Here is a 19,398-nt window from a genome sequence, read left to right as displayed (position 1 = left end):
TTTTTTAAAAAAAAAAAGAGGTGCCAAATTTTTTTTTTTTTTTTTTTTTTTTTTTTTTTTTTTTTTACTGGACTGGCAGTCTTTTTAGGACAGATATTTAAGCAGTTTTCCGAATAAGCCAAGGTGAGTATCTATGTGTCTGTACTGTGCGACTTTTTAACACGGTGCTTAGACTCATCAACAGCAGCTTTGTGAGTTGTATCGACTTAGCTGGACTAACGACCAAAACACCGTGATGGATGGCATCCTTAATTGTTAAGAGAAGAGGATGGCCTCATGCATGTTGCATATTTAGTACTTTATGAAATTAAAAACCTAATTATCTACGCCCATAAAAATACGTGTTTTAACTTACCATAAATAGAAATGCTTGAAAACAGTAAGTTTTCAGTTACATTGAATATTGTCTGTGGCCCCGTTTGTTGGCACTGGAGGTAAAAGTTGACAAAACTGGAGGTAATGACAAAAAAGGTGAAGAAAATAGCAGTTGAGCTGGAGATCCTTATTCTTCTAACAGAAGAGTCTGTCCTCTGGACAGCAGTAACTACCTTGTGTGATGCAGGAAAATCTCACTGCCAGAGCTCAGTTTTGCAGGATTCGTGTAAGAGAAATGTTTGCCTGCTGTCTCTTATTTTTCCTACAGGGGAGCCAGAAAATACGCAGGACAAATCTAGGTGTCTCATTTTCCATACATTTAAGTCCCACCTAGTGGTGCTGCTTTTGTTATGTTACTTCTTCCCATTACACTATAAATGCAGTAAGAGGATAATACATATTATTTATTTTCAAATCTCAGTACACTTGTTTCCAGATTCCTTGAATAAGAAAAAAAAATTGCCATTTTTCCTTTGCATTTTTTTATTATGGGAGATGTCTGATTGTTTTTAATTTTTTTTTAAATGATAGGAACTTTGTATTACCCTAATCAGAGCAGTATTTCCTACTTTGAGGTATTAGTGCACGTTCTGATCTTCAGTCTTGTTTAGGGTAACTTCACTTATTAAGCAGTGGTTGAAAAGAAAAAGGTTCAGAAGCACCATGAATTTGAGGACTGGACTGGGGAGGAGGAAGAAGCGATAGGATCGATGACGCATTTCAGTGTGCCTTTTGCTGTGCCTCCCCCCGTCCCGTGGCAGTGGGCACTGAGAAGCTAATGAGTTTGTTAGCTTGTCCTCCGCCCCAGTCCCCACCTCGCTTTCTGCTACGGAGTGCCTTAGAAAAGGAACTGCTGATCTGGGCAATATTTCCTTATTTTGCTGATGAAATATCACGTGGGACTGTGTCAGAAGCCTCAGTCAAGATCTCTAGATGTTTACTGCTTCTGCCTTAGCCACTAAGCTGGTTGCACTGGTGGCGAAGAAAATGAGATTGTTTTGATGTGATCTGTTTCTGACAGCTCTATTCTGTCTGCTTTTTTTGTCGTTTTGTTATCTTCTAGATTCTTGCAAGCTGATTGTTCAGTAATTCGTTCCAGAATATTTCTGGGAATTGAAGCTGGGCTGACTGCTGTGAAATTCCCTGGGTCTTCCTCTTCCCCTTTAAAAAAAAAAAATTAAAAAAAAAAATTGCAAGACATTTGATGGCTGACAGAAGTAGAACTGTTTATGGGAATTCTGTAAGTGCCAGCTGCAGTTTGGCTGAATGTTTTTTTCATGTCCTGGGAATTCGACAGCTTCCATGAAGTAGAACAATTGCCTGAATACTTTTTCTTTTCTTTGATTTTTTCATCTGTTTTCGGCTGGCACCTGAAGAGTTTTTAAATGGTGGTAGTGAGTAGGAGTTCCCTCTTTAATGAATGCTCAAGCAGAGTCCTATATACAGTGAGAAGGGACCACCATGACTGCCTAGTTTAGGGATCTCTGAATGCTGTGGGCACCCAAATAGTCATCTGGCTGAGAGGCATATGTGAATGCTACATTTCTGGGCTTTCCCCCTTAAACCTCATAGCTGCTGCCTTCAGTACTCTTAAGAAACCTTCCATGTGCTTGTTGCTGGCATTTCATGGACTCTACTGGAAATATGGCTCGTGACACTATGTAGGACCTTCCTGCTAGCATATGACCCAGTGCGGCCCCTCTCCCATCAGCCAGCCTGAGACATAAAAAGCTTATTGAGTCATTTTTGACTTGGGGTCTGTAAGTACTGTCTTCTGAGCTGCCACTGAAGTGCTTGTGAGCTGTATGTGATTTGCCAGCTCGGATGTGACCATCCCTGGTCTAGTCTTATCTCTACTGCATGACACAGAAGTTTCTAAGTTAATTGGCGTTTCAGTTGAAGCATTTCTCCTACCAACCATATCTTGGATGTTTCCTGTTGTGGAGAACATGGTCAGATTTTATACCCTGCTATTAACGCGTACCAACAGATGTGTAATGCAAGGGAGGAATTACTTTTATTATTTCTATTCACTGTCATGTGCCAGACTTGCTATCTTTCAGAGGCTTGCATAAACTCATCAGTATGTGAGTTAAGCCTCTCTGAAAATGGATGTGTTTTCTTCTAACTGTAGTTTGAATCCTCAGGCTGGATGAAAAACTTTAACACAGTCTAGGGATCCAGTACCATTTTCTCTCTGGATCCTGAGCAAAAGCCTTGGCTGGTTTCCTTGAAGGAAATAGGTCTCCAATTTACTAGTAAAGTCAAGAAGGAAGTTGGTAGTGAAATCTTTGGTCTATTGCTCAATGAAGGGCTAACCACAAAAACATGTACCTACTTTTTTGTCCAGTAGGTTTTAGTACCAAACTCTCTTTCTTCAGGTGCTTCAGCGTCTTGGCTTTCTTTTTATATTCTTTGAATGTAGATAGCTGTTGGACTGCTGCACCCTGTTCAAATTTCAGAAACTAAACTCAAATATTTTGCTTTAGATGTTTCTATAACTCTGTCATGGCCAGGGCATGGTACCAATGTGCTGTTTCAGAGGATTGTCCAGGGAATCCAGGTATAAAACTGAGAGGGAAGAGGATGCTGTGATTCATGATGAGCAAGTAGAGGGAGAAGGGTTGGTAGCATCGGCAAAGGAAGAAGGCATGGCCCAGCTGAGCACTCCTGTCTCTCTCCTTTGTGCTGTGGTGTGCCTAGTTTTGTGTGTCCAGCACCTTTTATTTGTCTCTGGACCAGAAGAGTCAGTCAGTGGAGCACTTAAAAATCCCTAACGGGATAAAGTCGATGGAGTAGGTGAGCTCCTAGGAACTTTGAAGCTTTTTCATTATCACTGATACTTTTAGAAGAGCTACCTGAACCAGGAGGAGCTTCCTGCATCCATTGCTTGCTCTGTTGTTGCAACCCCTCCTGTTGTTGAAAATGGATGTGTTTTCTTCTAACTGTAGTTTGAATCCTCAGGCTGGATGAAAAACTTTAACACAGTCTAGGGATCCAGTACCATTTTCTCTCTGGATCCTGAGCAAAAGCCTTGGCTGGTTTCCTTGAAGGAAATAGGTCTCCAATTTACTAGTAAAGTCAAGAAGGAAGTTGGTAGTGAAATCTTTGGTCTATTGCTCAATGAAGGGCTAACCACAAAAACATGTACCTACTTTTTTGTCCAGTAGGTTTTAGTACCAAACTCTCTTTCTTCAGGTGCTTCAGCGTCTTGGCTTTCTTTTTATATTCTTTGAATGTAGATAGCTGTTGGACTGCTGCACCCTGTTCAAATTTCAGAAACTAAACTCAAATATTTTGCTTTAGATGTTTCTATAACTCTGTCATGGCCAGGGCATGGTACCAATGTGCTGTTTCAGAGGATTGTCCAGGGAATCCAGGTATAAAACTGAGAGGGAAGAGGATGCTGTGATTCATGATGAGCAAGTAGAGGGAGAAGGGTTGGTAGCATCGGCAAAGGAAGAAGGCATGGCCCAGCTGAGCACTCCTGTCTCTCTCCTTTGTGCTGTGGTGTGCCTAGTTTTGTGTGTCCAGCACCTTTTATTTGTCTCTGGACCAGAAGAGTCAGTCAGTGGAGCACTTAAAAATCCCTAACGGGATAAAGTCGATGGAGTAGGTGAGCTCCTAGGAACTTTGAAGCTTTTTCATTATCACTGATACTTTTAGAAGAGCTACCTGAACCAGGAGGAGCTTCCTGCATCCATTGCTTGCTCTGTTGTTGCAACCCCTCCTTTGTCTCCCAAGTTAGAGATTTTTTTTTTTTTTTGGTAATAATAATGAAAAATCCACCTATTCTTGGAGAAAAAAAGGGTTCTGTAGCATCACCGTGGGTTTTGTCATATACTTCAATGTGGCCAGGATTATGCTCCCACTTTTTCAAGTGTCTTCATAAAAAGGAAATGCATAGATTTGGAGCTTTGTTTCATTACTAGCAGAAGTTTGCTGTTACATTAAGCTTTAATCAGTATAATTTAAGTAATATTGGTTCCATCTCCTGTAAAAATATGGGAACATGACATTTTGTAATAAGCTGGAATGGTTTACTTCTGTAATTTCCGTTGTTAGTAATCATTGCTTTCTGGTGAGAACAGGTTTAGTCCTGCTACGTTACTGTGAAGGGTGGTTTGTCCTCTCGCCATCCTGAGGAAAAGGAAGCAAAATAGCTGTCAGTGGGGAGAGAGCCCGGGTTACAATTGGAATAGTCTAAGGGTGAAATTGTTAGGAGCATCTGAGTTGTGACTAAGGGTTTATGCTAGACTTCGTCTTGTTTCATGGCTGATAGAGCTACTCTCCCTGAAGATCTTTTAAAAAGGAAGCTGAGAAAAGCACCTACTCGCTCCTGCATTTCAGGGAAGGGCTTCCTAAATGGCTCAGAAAAAAAGGTGCATTGACTGCTTTTGCCAAAAACTTTTCTTGTTCTTACTGGCAAGATGGTTCAAATTAGTTAAAACATAATGGACTTGAGAAGACAGTATTACTAAAAAAGAAAAAGTGAAAACAACTTTTTTATTTTTACTTTCATAGATACGTGATGATATCCATCTATGGTTTTGTTCCTTTTAATTTCCTTTTAGTATGGAGAAAACTGTCATCTGTATTTAAAAAAATAGTTTTCATAGGTTTTCATAGGACTTGGCTTTATCATGCAGGCAAGAAAAAGGGCATAACCTCTTTTTATCTTGCAAAGCGCCTCTTGAAATTAAAGCTGAGGGGCTTTTTTTCCCCCCCTGTTCAATGTGATTTTTTTTTTTTTTTTTGTACTTGATTTTCAACCTGTTTATTGCAGTCCATTGTTATCTTAATGCCAGCTGTGGTATTCTGGGGCATGGTTCTTCCATGCCAAGCTATGGGAGGTTTAAGAGAGCTTTGGGGGAGAAACCTAGGGCTGGGTCTCCAGGTGCTCTTGGGCTGTCTGTGATATTTCGTAACAGGGAGAGTCTCTGTTTGATGCCAGCCTCCACCCACGGGGTCCTGCCTCTTCCCAGCACCTTGCTGTTTCTGCTCCATGGGGCTGGAGCACCAACACCCATCTTCGCTACCTAGAGGAAGATGGAATGGGCTTGGATCCTGGGTGTGCAAATAGCTCTGTATGATCACGAGACACAATATCCGTGGTCTCAGCCTTGTACAGTAAATCAGCCCTTGCTGGAATAGTCCTGGTGGCTCTTGCAGTGTCACTGTGAGACTGTGTTCTTGACCTGTGCAAAGAGAAGTTCAGGTCGGTGGTTTAAAAGAGGAAAAGGGGGTAGGTCTTGGGGTCTTGCCCTCATGAGGAGACATCCAACAGGAGTGTAGAGGACCCAGCTTCTGAGATGCTCTCTACGCTTTATTGGTATCATCCTGAAAATGCTTGGAAAGCAGCTGACTTGCTGAATCTTCCTGTGACAAGTGCTGACAGACTGAAGAACAACAGTCAGAGAACCTACCCTAAGGCAGGAGATGTGAATACAGCAGCGGCAGATCTGTCTATTTCTACTGGTTGACTCATGTCCACTGAGAATTGGACTTAGAGAGGCCTCCAGGAAATCAGTTTTGCTTGCCATAACATTTCAGACACGATGATGGAAACCATGACATGAACAGTGCAGGACACTCAAAATGGCATCTCTACTACAGCTGTCGGTTTGCAGGCTTAGACTAAGTGGTCAAGGTTTAATGTTTCCTTATCTAAAGGATGGTGATAAAGCAACTGTCTTCATCAGTGAACAGTCATTTCTGTTAAACATTTGGAGTTCTTTCTGTGCAGGACATGATTTTATTCCAACCAACCTCCTGTTTCTGAGGTTGTGCACTAAGTGTGGCAGTGTCTTGCTTCACTAGATGTGGCATCTTCTCTTTTTCCTGAGCCCTTGCTTTCATTGAACATGTAAAGCTCTGTGTTAAGTAGATTAATAAATAAATAAAAAATCAACCCCCAATTTAATCCAGACATTTTCCAGATTCAGGTAATTGAATACTTTTTATCGCTGTTGCACACATCTACAAAAATATGTGGTAACTTCTATATCAATGCAAGTTACTGGAGGTGCTGTTTCAAAACACTGTTTAGTGAAATGGGGGAGGTTAGGCAAAGTCAGGCAGGGTAAGCACGGACTTGACGCTTAATCACCTGAACAAAGCTAGGCAAACGCCAGCAACACGATTTTGAAACTATGAGATGATCCAAGTAGCATTTCAGGCTAAATCAGATAGTTCATGTATGCTGTAATTTATGGTTTGAATTTGGAGTATATGTGTGAGAACTAACGCTGTTGTTAAAAAGTCCCGGTAGTTTTCCCATCAGGAATTTTAGCTGAGTGAAGGAACTCATAATTAAACGCTAGCATGTTATGTAACTCCTTAGACATGCTTTTATATCACAAAGTTAGAGACTTAAATGGTTTGCTACCATAATAATCAGGCTCTGGTTTGGGACAGACGTTATCTAAGTTATCTTCTGCTTGTTGGAGTTTCCTTGGACTTTTGCAGTCTGAAGGCAGCAAGGATCAGTATCTCTCAACTCCCGGGTCAAAGGAATTTCTCAGGGTTGTTCCACGTTGTTTTGGTTGGGTGTTTTTTTGTGTGGTTTTTTCCTGTTGACAGCGAAGAGCTTCTTCTCCTCCTTGGCAGGCAAAATCCTGCTCTGACTCATTTCCAGTCCTTAAGCATGGAGCGGTTTATAAGAAAGACAGGAGTGGTTTGTATAAAGATGCATATATTCTCTAGTTGTTTTTCAATACTTGTGACTATTCCTGTTTGGGTTTTATATCAAAAAGAAAACACAGGCAGATGGTTTTCCTTGGTTTAAGGCACTCCACGGGGCCTACTCCATGACTGAGCTTTTCCTTTCCCTCATGAGTACCTGTGGTTTTCCCACTGCTGTGGTCGGACTGTGGAGGGCTGGAGGGAACGTCCCTCGGAGATCAGGCGAGGGTGTTGGGAGCCCCTCGCAGCTGGCCACAGGATAGGATGGGGTGATCATACAGCATATAGGATGATTATTCTGTCACTGGCCTCTTTGGCTTAGGTGTTTGTTGAAGATAAAAGCAGGGAAACTGCTGTGGAGAAAGAACGATGCTAATGACCTTTGGGAGTGAAGACTGAGGAGGAAATGGCAAACCAGTGTGAAAGTTACATTTCTCGTGAACAAGAATATTGTCACAAGAAATAATGGTCTGTTACTTAGACTTATTCGTCCTCTACTTGTGTACAGTGTTTTAATTTAAGATGCAATGATTAAAAAGAAAAATTAATGAATGTGGTTTTATGTATGTTACATTCTTGGAAACTGTTGTGAAGTCCATATGATAAAATCTTAAGAACAGCTTTTGATATGAATTTGCAGCAGAGACTACAGTTTGTAAACCAAAACTTTTCAAAATTCATTTCTGGTTTTATGAAAAGCTTTCAGTTAATGTTCATGAAAACTGTTTCTAAACAAACAACCCCAAACTTTGGCCAGGTCTCCACTGCAGAATGTCTTGCCAGCGAGCACTGTATCAGCCAGGGGTGTGGAAAAAAAAGTCATACATCCTCGCTGACATCGATACATTGGCAAAACCCCAGGCGTGGATGCAGCTGTGCCGGCAGAAGAGAACTTTTATCAGCTTAGCTTATGTCGTTTGGGGAGGTGATGCAACTACGCCAGCAGAAAAACTCTTTCTCTTGGCATGTGCGGTCAGCGTGGGAGGCTCTGCCAGCACAGCTACAGCAGCGAGGCTCTGCACCACCGCCGAGCCTTCTGCAGCCACTGCAGCTGGAGAAGAAAAGCCCCTTTGAACAAAAGAGGGACCTCTGTCACTTAGTTTTTACAAGTAGTTGTCGATGAGGACAGAGTGGAAAGAATGATTCCGATTTTAAAATTAAGTTTTAATGTAAAAAATGTCTCGGTTGCATGGCTTTAAGATGTCATTGGCCCGTTAGTGGTTGTCTGTGTGGCACTGGGTTGCAGGGTTTGAGAGCTGCAGCATGCCCAGCATCTGTGTTTTGTAAAGCCTTTCAGGCTGGTAAAGGTATGAGCTTCTGTGGAAGCAGTGGAAAACCTTTTGTCTGTAAACTTAGCAAGATGACAGTAATCACGCTTACATTCCCATCGTATTTGGATGTGACCAGTAGCACTAGAGCACCTTCATGTTTAAATAAAAGTTTAAGTTTCTCTGAATGAAGTGTTTATGTTTTACAGGAAGGCAGAGTGCAGGATTCCTGCTCTCTCTACACACATACACACGTCTTCTCTCCTGCCTTTGGCCAGCTGGTGGCAAGATTTTACAGAACTCCAATTCTTCATAATGTAGAAAAACAAAGATTTCTAAGGGGAAAATATTGTAAGAAGAAAAAGCAAAACCAAACCAAAGATACTGAAAAACAGAATAGAGGCTCTTAGCCTCCCATAGTAATTACCAGCTAAGATGAAGTCTGTGTATGTTGACTTTTATGGCAGCTGTACGTGCATGCACGAGGGATGTGTACGTTTTGAAACCTTGAACAGAGCAGTTGTGCATTTTGAGAACTCCGCCAAAGGCTTTTTGAAGAGCAGAATAGCACCGTGCCAGACTAAGTTTGCTCAGTTTGTTATGAAAATGTTTTGAAACTAGTTGCTCTGTCATTCTGCATTGCTTGTAACCCTAAAAATAATTGCCTGGTGTTACTGGAAGCAGAACGGTCTGACAGCTCAACTTGCGCTGCTATAGTTAAAATCCGTCAGTGTTTCCATTACAAACTTGGAGGGAGGGTTTAATCTTTTTCCCGTTTTAAATCATGCCTGGAAGAAATTCTAGATCAGCGCTTCAACTCCAAGTATAAATCTTTTGGAAGAGATTCAATGTTTCTAAAAATCTTTATTTAAAAACAAACAAACAAAAAACCCTCCAACCCTGTGGCAATGAAATACTGATATTGTTTTGAAATGTTATATGGTCAGGACTATATTTCATTCTTTTTGGTGATTTTCAGTTCAATTAGATTAGACAATGACAATGTTTCTACATAGCAATGTTGATTTTATAGCTGTTCCAGGCTATTACTGCTCCATAATAAACTTTGCAATATGCCGGATTGGAAGATTTCAAAACCTTCCTAGGGAAACACAAAAAAGAAACCCATAATTGTCATAAATATCTGATATAAGGCATGCCTTTGTACTTTTCTCTCACTCACAATTTCATTCCAATTTCCAGAGGTTATCTCCAAAATAGTTTAATTTTTCTTGCATGTTAAGGCTGTAGTTTCAAGGATGCTTTAAAACGAGGTAAACTGTAATGCCCTCCCCTCTGCGTCCCCATTCCTGTTCCCTGCCTTGTGACAGCCAAAGCTTTTGCGTAGCACGAAACCACATGTGGTGAACCAGATCAGGGAAGATAATTTTTTTTTGGTTCAGGCTGTGGCTACACAACTGTTTGTGCTAGTCCAAAGAAGAGGGTGGCACCGGGGCAGGAACAAGTGAGTCTACACTAACATGTCACTTTATATTCCACTTTATTCGCCCCCCCACACCCGTACTGTGCCTTTCTTCTGCAGTTCGCAGGGCAGTTCTTTGCTATGAGCTTCTTGAGACCTGGAGGGCACAGGCTTTTGCGGGAAAGGGGCTGCATGCAGCCAATTCTTTTGGTCGGTGAAAACCTTGTAGTCACAAGACTTTTGCTGGCAACTTTAGTTCTCTAGCATACTTGTTAAAGTATTCCTCTCTTACAACTCTGCAGACCCGTTTGTATAATGCTTTCTGTATACAGTGTCTTCCCATACTGTCGTTAATGCAAATGATCAGACTGCTCTACTTGCAGGGTTTCTCTAGGATGTTTTTATGTTCCGCGAGGGTCTGGTTGTTAAGAACAATAGCATTAGGTACCTTAAGGACTATGTGCGTATCTCCTTTTGAAACTTGAATCTTTTTGCCACTATACGGAATCTTTTTCTTGACACTCGAAATAATCGACAAATACCGAGATCAGTGGCAGTATGAAAGTTCTGCCGAGGCACACAGTTAATTTAAAGTCTGGTCCTTAATGTGTCTGTGCTCCCTCTCTGTCTTTAAGAAAACAATATTGTGTGAAGTACTAAAAGCCAGAGGAAATACAAAAGAGGCTTCTAATTTTTATATTTCTGGATAGGTTAAGGAAATAGCCTGGTCTTTGTGTCTGCCACAATAATTCATTTATGACATGGGAAATAGTCATAGTGATGTAAACTTAGCTTATACCTGCTGGAACGTAGAGGAACAATATCTCTTATTTCATTTTCACATCAGATGCCTCAATGAAGAGTGATAAAATCCTATGAGTAATATTCAGCAGATGTTACATATAATTTGAGCCTGTGTCATGCATTGAGCGTGCTTCAGATGGTGGTTGGGTATATTAGAATGTGCCTGCGAATCCTTTCCCAAACGTGGCGTGAAAGCAGGTGTATTTAAAATATATGAGTAATTACATACAGATTTAACACAGCGCTCCAAATGGTAAACAGGCTACTGTGGACTGAGATAATGTGCATGCTGCGATTTCGATCTGTAGCTTACGCTAACGTGCTTTTTCCTTTGCAGCAGTCCATTGTGCCAGCCCACCCAATGGCTCCTCCTAGTCCCAGCACCACCAGCAGTAATAACAACAGTAGTAGCAGCAGCAACTCAGGATGGGATCAATTAAGTAAAACAAACCTTTACATCAGAGCACTGCCTCCAAACACCACTGATCAGGACCTGGTAAAATTATGCCAACCGTAAGTACTGTGCTTAAATACTAATTACAATGTCATACCTTAAAAACTTACAGTAGGTAAACAAAATGAGTGTTTGGATTATGAGGGAAGAAAAACAGATTCGTACGTAAAAAATCCTCTTGCTGTAGTATGTAGGCAAGTCTCAACTTCCCTGGCAGTCAGAAGGAAAAGAATGTGTTTGGCACTTTGGAGAAGCAAAGTTGTAATGGGGGGTGAACAGAAGCAACCCATTGCTTTAGTAAAAATTGTAATGACCCATACTACTGCCTGATGTTGTTGAAATCACAGATAAATTAATATTAACAACTGAATGTGAAACCTGCTATTACGAATCTGCAACAGAGGGTCTCCTCTGTTCGCTACTAAGATAATCTGTTGATACGAACTCCTCAAGTAATTGTTCTGCATCACTGTAAATTACAGTGTCCATTTGATTGCTTATCCTAGTTTCAGACTAATTTATGTAGGCTGTACTTTACTGTGCAATTATATTTATGATTAGAAATAGTCGATCGGCTTAAAAATCCTCTGTAGTGGTGGGAGTTCCAAGTAGACTTGGCTTAGCAGAAGGTTTTCGGGCAAAGTCGTTAATGTCAGATTTTTTTTTTTAATTGTGTGAGTTTTTGGTTTTGTTTTTAATTTTTATGTGTTTAATTTTAGTTACTTTCCAACATGGGTGAGATGTCAGGAGGCTGTGCAGTTATGTTGTTTATAAACTGTTCAAAATCACTTTTCTTAAATGTTTTAAAGAATTTTTAAAATCTTTAGTACTTCTGAAATTCATAGTGCACTTCCTGCATTATTTTGAAATCAAAAGTACTCAGTTAAATTTTCAGTACTACCTGTAAGAAAACACCCAAATCTTTCTTGAATGGATGCAGAATCATTAAGATTTGTATATAGCAGTACTGTCTGAGATTCTCAAAGTAATTTTATGTTCAATTTAGCAGATAACTAGGAATATACAAAAATACATGTCCAAGATCACAACACAAGTTAGCAAAATAGCTAGAAAAACCTCTAAGTCTTGGATCCCAGCTTATGTGAGGCGCCTTTTTTTTTTGGATGTTGCAAAAAAAAATAATCTGATACCTAATTTGTTTTTCATTTAGAGAAGAATTCTTTTTTTTTTTTTTTTAAACATAACTTGGACTTTCAGGGTAGTAGTCACATATCAGTCATCTTGGTATTATAATAAACCCAACGTACTCCCAGGTCTTTAAAGAAAAAAATTTTCCATTTGGTCGTTTTCCCAACAGCAAATGAAATCCATGTGTTTTACAGAAAAGAGAACAGATTATCAATCTGTGAAAAGATTCACTGGTAAATTAAGTGGTTTTATGTTTCCATGCGACAATGACCTCTTGTCACTTGAATTGTAGTTGCAAGTGCATGTTTTACAGAAGTGGATTTTTCCTTCCCGTTTTTGTCTTTTGGACTGATGAAGAAACCTTGGCCTGTGCACTCATGTTATGTGAGGACAGAGTTGTGAGGTTATTTTGCACTGGAGCCGCCCAGTAACTACTATTTGTGCAGTGGTTACTATAGCTCCTTAATCTCTTTCTGAAGACATTTTGGTTTGCACAGTCTTAGATGTCATCGATGCATGAACATCCTAGAAAAAATATGTTCAAAACTTTGCTGTAACTGGTCCTTTTCCTCCTGGATAGCCAAAGATTCCGATTTGGTGGCTGTTGCTGTTCAATATGTAATTGTAGTTGGAACAGCATGAAGTTTGCAAATAAAGAAAAGGCAAGAGCTGCAGCCATGAAGCTATTAAATCAATCCTGATGTGAATTTACAGACTTGGAAGGTCGTGGCATTTCTTCCTGTGAGATATTTCTCTCTGAAATGTCTTACTTGAGAGGAAAAGAGGCCCTGTCTCAAAATTCTCCATGTCTGCTGAATAATCAAGTGAGATGTCCAGAAATTTTAGGCGTGGAACATCTTTCAGAAATCTGGGTAATGTATTAAGATCCTTAGGCTTCTCTGCCAGCCTAGCCCCTTAGCAACTAACTTGATGCTGCAGTAAGATAGAAATGACAACACTCTCTCCTTGTTCACAAAAGCTCAGTAATCCATTTTTATAGACTGTGGAAAGTTTCAGGTGCCAAATGTTTCCTTCCTACAAATCTGCCTGAACTTCTCGGACATAAAACCTGCTGTGTTCATTGTTTAAGCTGAGACAATACAAACCACATTGAGAATAAAATCTTGAACACATAGAGGTCAATGAAGAAACTGCTGTTTACTCCAGATCTCTGAAATATTTCTATTAGCTCTTTCCAAATGCCTAAGATTTTACTGGGAGGCTTTAGAGTAATTTTAGCTCCTTTTCCCCATATAGAGTGGATCTTGCTGTCCTAAGGGGCTGTCCACTGGGAGCTCTTGATGCTGAGAATGGATAGAAAGGCTGCTCTGCATAGTCTTGCTAGCTGGCAATAAGCAGTTTTCAGTGGATGTACAGAAAAAGGTCACTGGCTTTTGTTTCGTATCTTTTAGCTGTTGTTAGACAAGACAGAGAAACACCTGTGGGTTGAGGAAATAATGGTTGAAAAACATCATTGTCACTACAAATGCCAGAAACGTCCCATCTGCACAGGTTTTCCCTCTGATCACCACGGACTTGTATCATACACTGTGCTGAAAAATTATTTTTTGTGGTTGTATGGAAATGCTTTTTGCAATATAATCTCTCAGAATGCGAGGTAGAAAAGTCTACAGAGTTCTTGTGCGCGTGTGTCTGACTGGACAGTGACTTCTATTTGCTTTAGTTGATATGTTTGCTTTAGTTCCTGCTCACAAACAGCTAGTAGTGCTAATTTTGGCCATGTTTTTATTTTGATTAATTATTTTTGGTGAATCACTAGAGAAACCTCTTATCAAATTATAGAAGTGTTGGGCTTGCTTTCCTGTTGTAGCACAGCTGTGCAGTGTTTACGAACACAGTTAGCAAATGTTCATCATTTTTATGGAAAAGTACTTTCCTGGCAAGAGCACAATTTGCCAATATAAGTCTCTACAAATCTGCTCTCCACCTTCATCAGCTTGGTCCTTTCTAGTGCTCTGTTAGGTGAAGCTTTCTCTTCTTTTCCAAGGTGAAAAGAGCATATTATAGTTGTGTTGTGAAGGCTTACCTGGAAGTACAGCTATTTTCAGACAGTATTGTTGGCTTTTGTGTGGGAAATGAAGCTGCCATGCTTCTGAATAGTTTGTTCAAAGTCGAGCCTGCTACTCCAGTTCTGCACTGGGAAAACAAATTTCTTCATATCAGTTGTGCCAGAGGCAGAAGTGTGGGGAAGAATAAGGTAGGTATTATGCTTGTCGCAAGGATGTCGTAACGGCCAACCTAGGACCAGAGCCCGGTGTGTCAGGGGGACAGCATGTGAGTCAGTCCTGGCCATAAGAGCTCTCCGTCAGGTATGTAAGGGTAGGCAAAGCAATCGTTGCAGTGGCCCACAGATACTGTCTTTTCCTTGGGAGGCTAGACAGGAGCGATCAGCTAAATAGAAGGACAAGAGCAGAGAAAGGGAGAAAATAGAGTAAGGAGCTGATGAGCATGGTTTGGGGAAGCCTGGAAGCAGGAAGATGCCTGACTCTGCTATGCAGTTTCTTTTCCCAAACCATGTAGAATCATAGAATCGTTTAGGTTGGAAAAGACCTTTCAGACCATATAGTCCAACCATTAACCTAACCCTGCCATCCCACTACTAAAACCATGTCCCTAAGCACCTTGTCTGCCCGGCTTTTAAATACCTCCAGGGATGGAGACTCGACCACTTCCCTGGGCAGCCCGTTCCAATGCTTGACAACACTTTCATTGAAAAAAATTTTCCTAATGTCTGTACTGTACTGAGCAAACCTCTGCCATGAAGTCCTGGTTTTGCAGGGCTGCCGGAGCAGTGTTGGCCTCAGCCATGCCTGATTGTGCTCCCTTCCCCTGGCGTGGCTATCAATACTTGCTCCATGTGCCTCCTTCAGCTGTTGTGTTGGCTTTTTGCTTCTGAATACATTAGTTAGACTTTAATTGTACTTTCTTATTCGGTGACTGATGGACAGTCATTTCTTGTAGCTTATTTAACATCTGCATCTGAAGATGCAAGATTAAATCCATTCCAGTTATTCACTGAAATTGTTAAGACTGCTTGTGTGATTAGGGACTTAAGCGATTGTGTCTTAGGAGATTCAGGCAGGAGTTTGTAACTTGCTTTGACACGTTTTCTCAGTGCTTTCCAGACTTTAACTAAGCACTGTGTTTTGCTGTGGATGACCTTTATGCCCAGACCACACTGTTCCAAAGCCCTGTTTTTTCCACCCTCTTGCTTATGATTTACTTACCACCCTGCAGCATGGCATCTCTGTAATGCTGAATTTCTTCAGAGACCTCCTTTTGTGCCATTTACATCATGAAATGAGGATGATGCAGCAGACCCTTCATACTTCCAACAAACCCCAGTCCCAGGGTGAGATTTCAAGCTTTGAGGCTTAACCCAGGTCTCTCCCATTCATTTCAGCAAAAATCATCACGCCAGCCCACCCTTCGGTGTGCTCCCTTCCAGGCTGATTGCTCATACCGTGCTGCTTGTATTGTGCTCTTTGTAGTCTAGATGATACTTTTGTTTTAGGTCTGGTTTTGCTCTGGACAGTTTCACTTAAGCCTTCCCCCTTAAATTATTTAAATTATTGCTGTATGGCTGTAATGTGGATTTTTTTAATGGGATTACAATTAGGAAAGCAGCTGCTTTAAGGTAACAAAGTTAGTGATATCATTACCATGACAGACATTGTTCTGTGCCAGGATGGTCGGAACACAAAACCAGAGCCTTGTAGCGTCTGCCTTTGCTTGTTGTGTGTTAGGAAATCACATTTCTTGTTGAGAGTGTATTTCAATGATTCCTTCCTAAATATTTAGCATCATGAGCACAAGCTTAGCTAAAGCTAATGGCAGGCTAATGGTGGTTTTGAAACATTTGAGCCAGGCCTGCTGTACAGCTTTGTCTCCAACAGCATGGGAACCTTTTTTTTTTTTTTTTTGGTAGTTGCATGCTGTAAAGTTTCCCTGTTTTGGGGCAAGAGCACCTAGAAGTTTTTTCAATTCCCTGCTTTTAAAAAAACCACGCACTTTTATTGCAATGTGACAGCCATTAGCATATTAATGTTTCCGTGTGCTTTGCTTGCTGTGTAATCGTGACCTCTCCTGGTGCTGCCATTTCCCGTCTTCTTCAAATACGCTCAGGACTGAGAAGTGGTAAAGTGGAGCTCAGGCGTTCACCGTAGCAGGGAGCTGTCGTCACTGCGGTCAGTTGTGAGCAAGAAATCTGCTCATTTTACTCAGTGTGTCTCATTAGGAAAAGGACGTGGCTGGACTTTAGGAAATAGTCTGACTGCCTTTTGCATTTAACTCTTTTGGGAGAATGGTCTGGGCAGGTCACTGCTGCTCAGTTCGGTCTAAGGAAATGCCTGTAGCATGTGAATACGACCCCTGTAGATAGATGGTGCAATAAGGGAAAGCGGAATGGAAGATTTCAAAGCTCACTTCTCCAATTTTTTAAAGTATTTTATGTTCTTTCCTTTCTCCTTTATTCTCCATTTTTCTTGCATTTTTCTTTCATGGTTTGTCAGCTGCAGTGAAATATTGCGTTCATAATTATGTGGAATATAATTTCATGTCATATAATTAAGTGTGATACATCAGTGTCTCTGAAACTGTTCCCTTTGAGATCAGTATTAATACTGATTATATCGGAGCAGGAGCCTATCTACTGTTCTTATGTTTTTAGGATGGAAAGAAGTCCTCTACAAATTAGTTCTTTTAGAGGTTTATATAAGCATTTTAAAAAACAGTATTATTGCCTATATCTCTCTATAAATAACGCCGGGTTTACAGAATATCATTTGGTTGCAGGAGGAGGTAGATTTTTTAGAAATTGAGCAGTATGTGGTTTGTAATATTCAGCTCTATGTTGTACGATACCAGCATCATCTATCTCTATTCCTTCTTTGAGCACTGTGGCATGGTTTGAGGTTTGTATGGTCTGCAGTAGAATTCACTTAATGGTACTTTTTCATCCGGTTTTGCTCTCCAGAGCAAACAGAACACCAGCAATGATGAAGGTACATTTCCTAGGTGCAATAGCCGATTGTACCAGTACTGCACAGGCTGGTGTGGAACACAGTGCAGCGCTGCCGAGAAACACCCACAGTAATCTCGGGACCAGGGTTTAGAGAATCTCACTGGTGTTCTGCCCAGCTGAGGCACCCCTTTTCTCAGCTAGACAAACTGCCAGAGGAGGAGTTGCATGCCAGTATGGTATGTAAGCCGGCTCTGCTAGCTTCTGTCTTAGCCGATGATCTTTGAAGAGGTTACTGTCAACAATAAGTGTCGCATTTCTACATCTTGAGAAGAAATAGTATTCGGTTCTGTACGTCCCTTTTGCCAGATACACTGGGGAGATGTAGGCCTGTCATGGAGACTGAAATGCTCCTTTTTGTTAGGGCTTGACTTTCCAGAGTCAATGGTGAGGCATTTGCGTGGTATGCCGTGGGAATTGCGATTGGCCTGGAGATGTGATGTTTGGTTTAAATAGTCATTTCCTTCATTTTGTAGCAAGTGCTTTCAGCAGTCATGTTATGAAATGACTAGCCTGGCATGATGCGAAGGAAGACTCTCTATCTTCCCCTCAATATTTGCACTTTAATTAGACAGAAAGAAAATTCAGACAGCTTTATATTCATGATCAAATTAAATCCACACTGAAATCCTCTCTGAGGAGTTCCAGGGTATTTTTTTTGTACAATAACGCCTTCTTGTAGAATGTCATTAGGGAGCCGTATGTATTTTTGGGGAAATTGTAATTGAGAAAAAAGTAAAAAAAGTTGTCTTCTAGAGTCCTGTCCTCTGGATGCAGACAGTCTCTTGAGATGCCTTGAATTTAAAACAAATACAGTTTTAATTTTCTCTTTCCTTTTTCTGATTAAGCAAAGGTTGAAGTTTTTTGAGCTCGGTATTTCACTTAGGCTAACAGTAAGCAGCAGTTCCCTTCAGCACACCCTCTCAAAAAAACAAGCAATCCGAATACAGATGTGCCGAGGAACTCTGTGTCTGCACTGTGGTCGCAGATGCAGGGACCCAGCAATTGCACAAGCTCCATCTCCCACAGGAGATGAGAGTTTTGTTGCAGTGTGGGGCCGGAGGAGAGGTGATCCCATGGAATTTCCTCTAGGAAGTGGGGGCGAGGGAGGAGAGGAGAGTGGAAGGAATGTTTCAGCCGCAGCTGCTTGTAAAAGAAGCCCTAGGAAAACAGATTGGTAAGAGCTACCGCCATCGAAGATCTCTTGTTGGAAAACAAAAAGCTGATATGGTAGCATGGGGCCTGTAAAATCTGTGAGTGTTTGCAAGTCTGCAGGCATTTGTTGTACAGAGATGCAACCCTTGTTCCCTATCGCAGAGCCGCAGGAAAAAAATGTCCTGTGGCAGCTGGTGGAATGTCTTTGATCAGGGTCCCGGTTGGGCTTCCCCGATGGCAGGGACCTGACTCTGATGGGAGGTGATAGCACCACAGTTATTCATAGGAATAACCAGTAATTCAAGAACATTTTGAAGGGGATTGTTTAATTTTGGTGGACTACTGAAAATGTTAATGAGTGCTAATCAGGCTCTTTAGTGGGTTCCATAATGCCAAAAATTGTCCTTTCTGTCAGAGACGGCTTAGGCAGGCGCCTCAGAAGCTGTTTCAAAATTAAATCAGCTTAGAGCCTAAGTTGACTTCTGCCCCAGCATGCTTACATTAAACTTGCCCTTTTTCTCAGGATACCATTCAGCATAGAAAGCAGGATCAGTATTTGCAAGCAGATTCTTGTATCTGCTGTCTCATATCTCATGTGGTTTCACTAAGACATGGAAATCTCATGAAGTCCTGACTTTGCTAAAGGTTAGTTCTGCTTAGCTCTGATTTCTGTGGTGTTAACTCCTTGAAATGAAAAAAGGAGCCATCTGATGTTGACATATTGTAAGACCAGTCATTTTTTGGATGACCTTTCAACCTTTTTCCCCCCCACATTGTCACCACGCTTCATTTAGGGTTGAGAAAGTAACACCCCCAAACTGTATGCAATTTGATAATAAACATCCGTAGCAGATACAAATTCAGATCCTGCTGCCTCCAATGAAACTTGTAATTGAGGAAAAAAGGGAGAGAAACTAGTCCTTACCCTTTCCCACAACTTCTACCCTAAAATTCTACCCTGCCTTGACATTCAAAAAATGTCAGCTGCCTCAGTTCAGTTTGAGCAGTGCCTTACTCAAGACTTAGACCAACCCTGTAGAAAATT

At 41.0% G+C, this 19,398-nt stretch overlaps 1 protein-coding gene across 3 annotated transcripts in view; it reads left to right on the top strand.

The window, feature by feature from the left end:
• RBMS1 (RNA binding motif single stranded interacting protein 1) overlaps positions 1-19,398 on the top strand; it is a 103,916-nt gene that overhangs the window by 18,702 nt on the left and 65,816 nt on the right. For all 3 annotated transcript variants that reach the window (XM_035897096.1, XM_009641668.2, XM_009641669.2), the window contains exon 2: positions 10,892-11,067. In XM_035897096.1, the coding sequence (XP_035752989.1) occupies positions 10,916-11,067 (152 nt within the window). In that variant the 5' untranslated portion in view covers positions 10,892-10,915. The remainder of the gene's footprint in view (positions 1-10,891; positions 11,068-19,398) is intronic.

This window comes from Egretta garzetta, unplaced genomic scaffold (assembly GCF_000687185.1).
Source record: "Egretta garzetta isolate BGI_Z169 unplaced genomic scaffold, ASM68718v1 scaffold577, whole genome shotgun sequence".
Lineage (NCBI taxonomy): Eukaryota > Metazoa > Chordata > Aves > Pelecaniformes > Ardeidae > Egretta > Egretta garzetta.
This window is presented reverse-complemented; position numbering and strand designations above follow the sequence as displayed.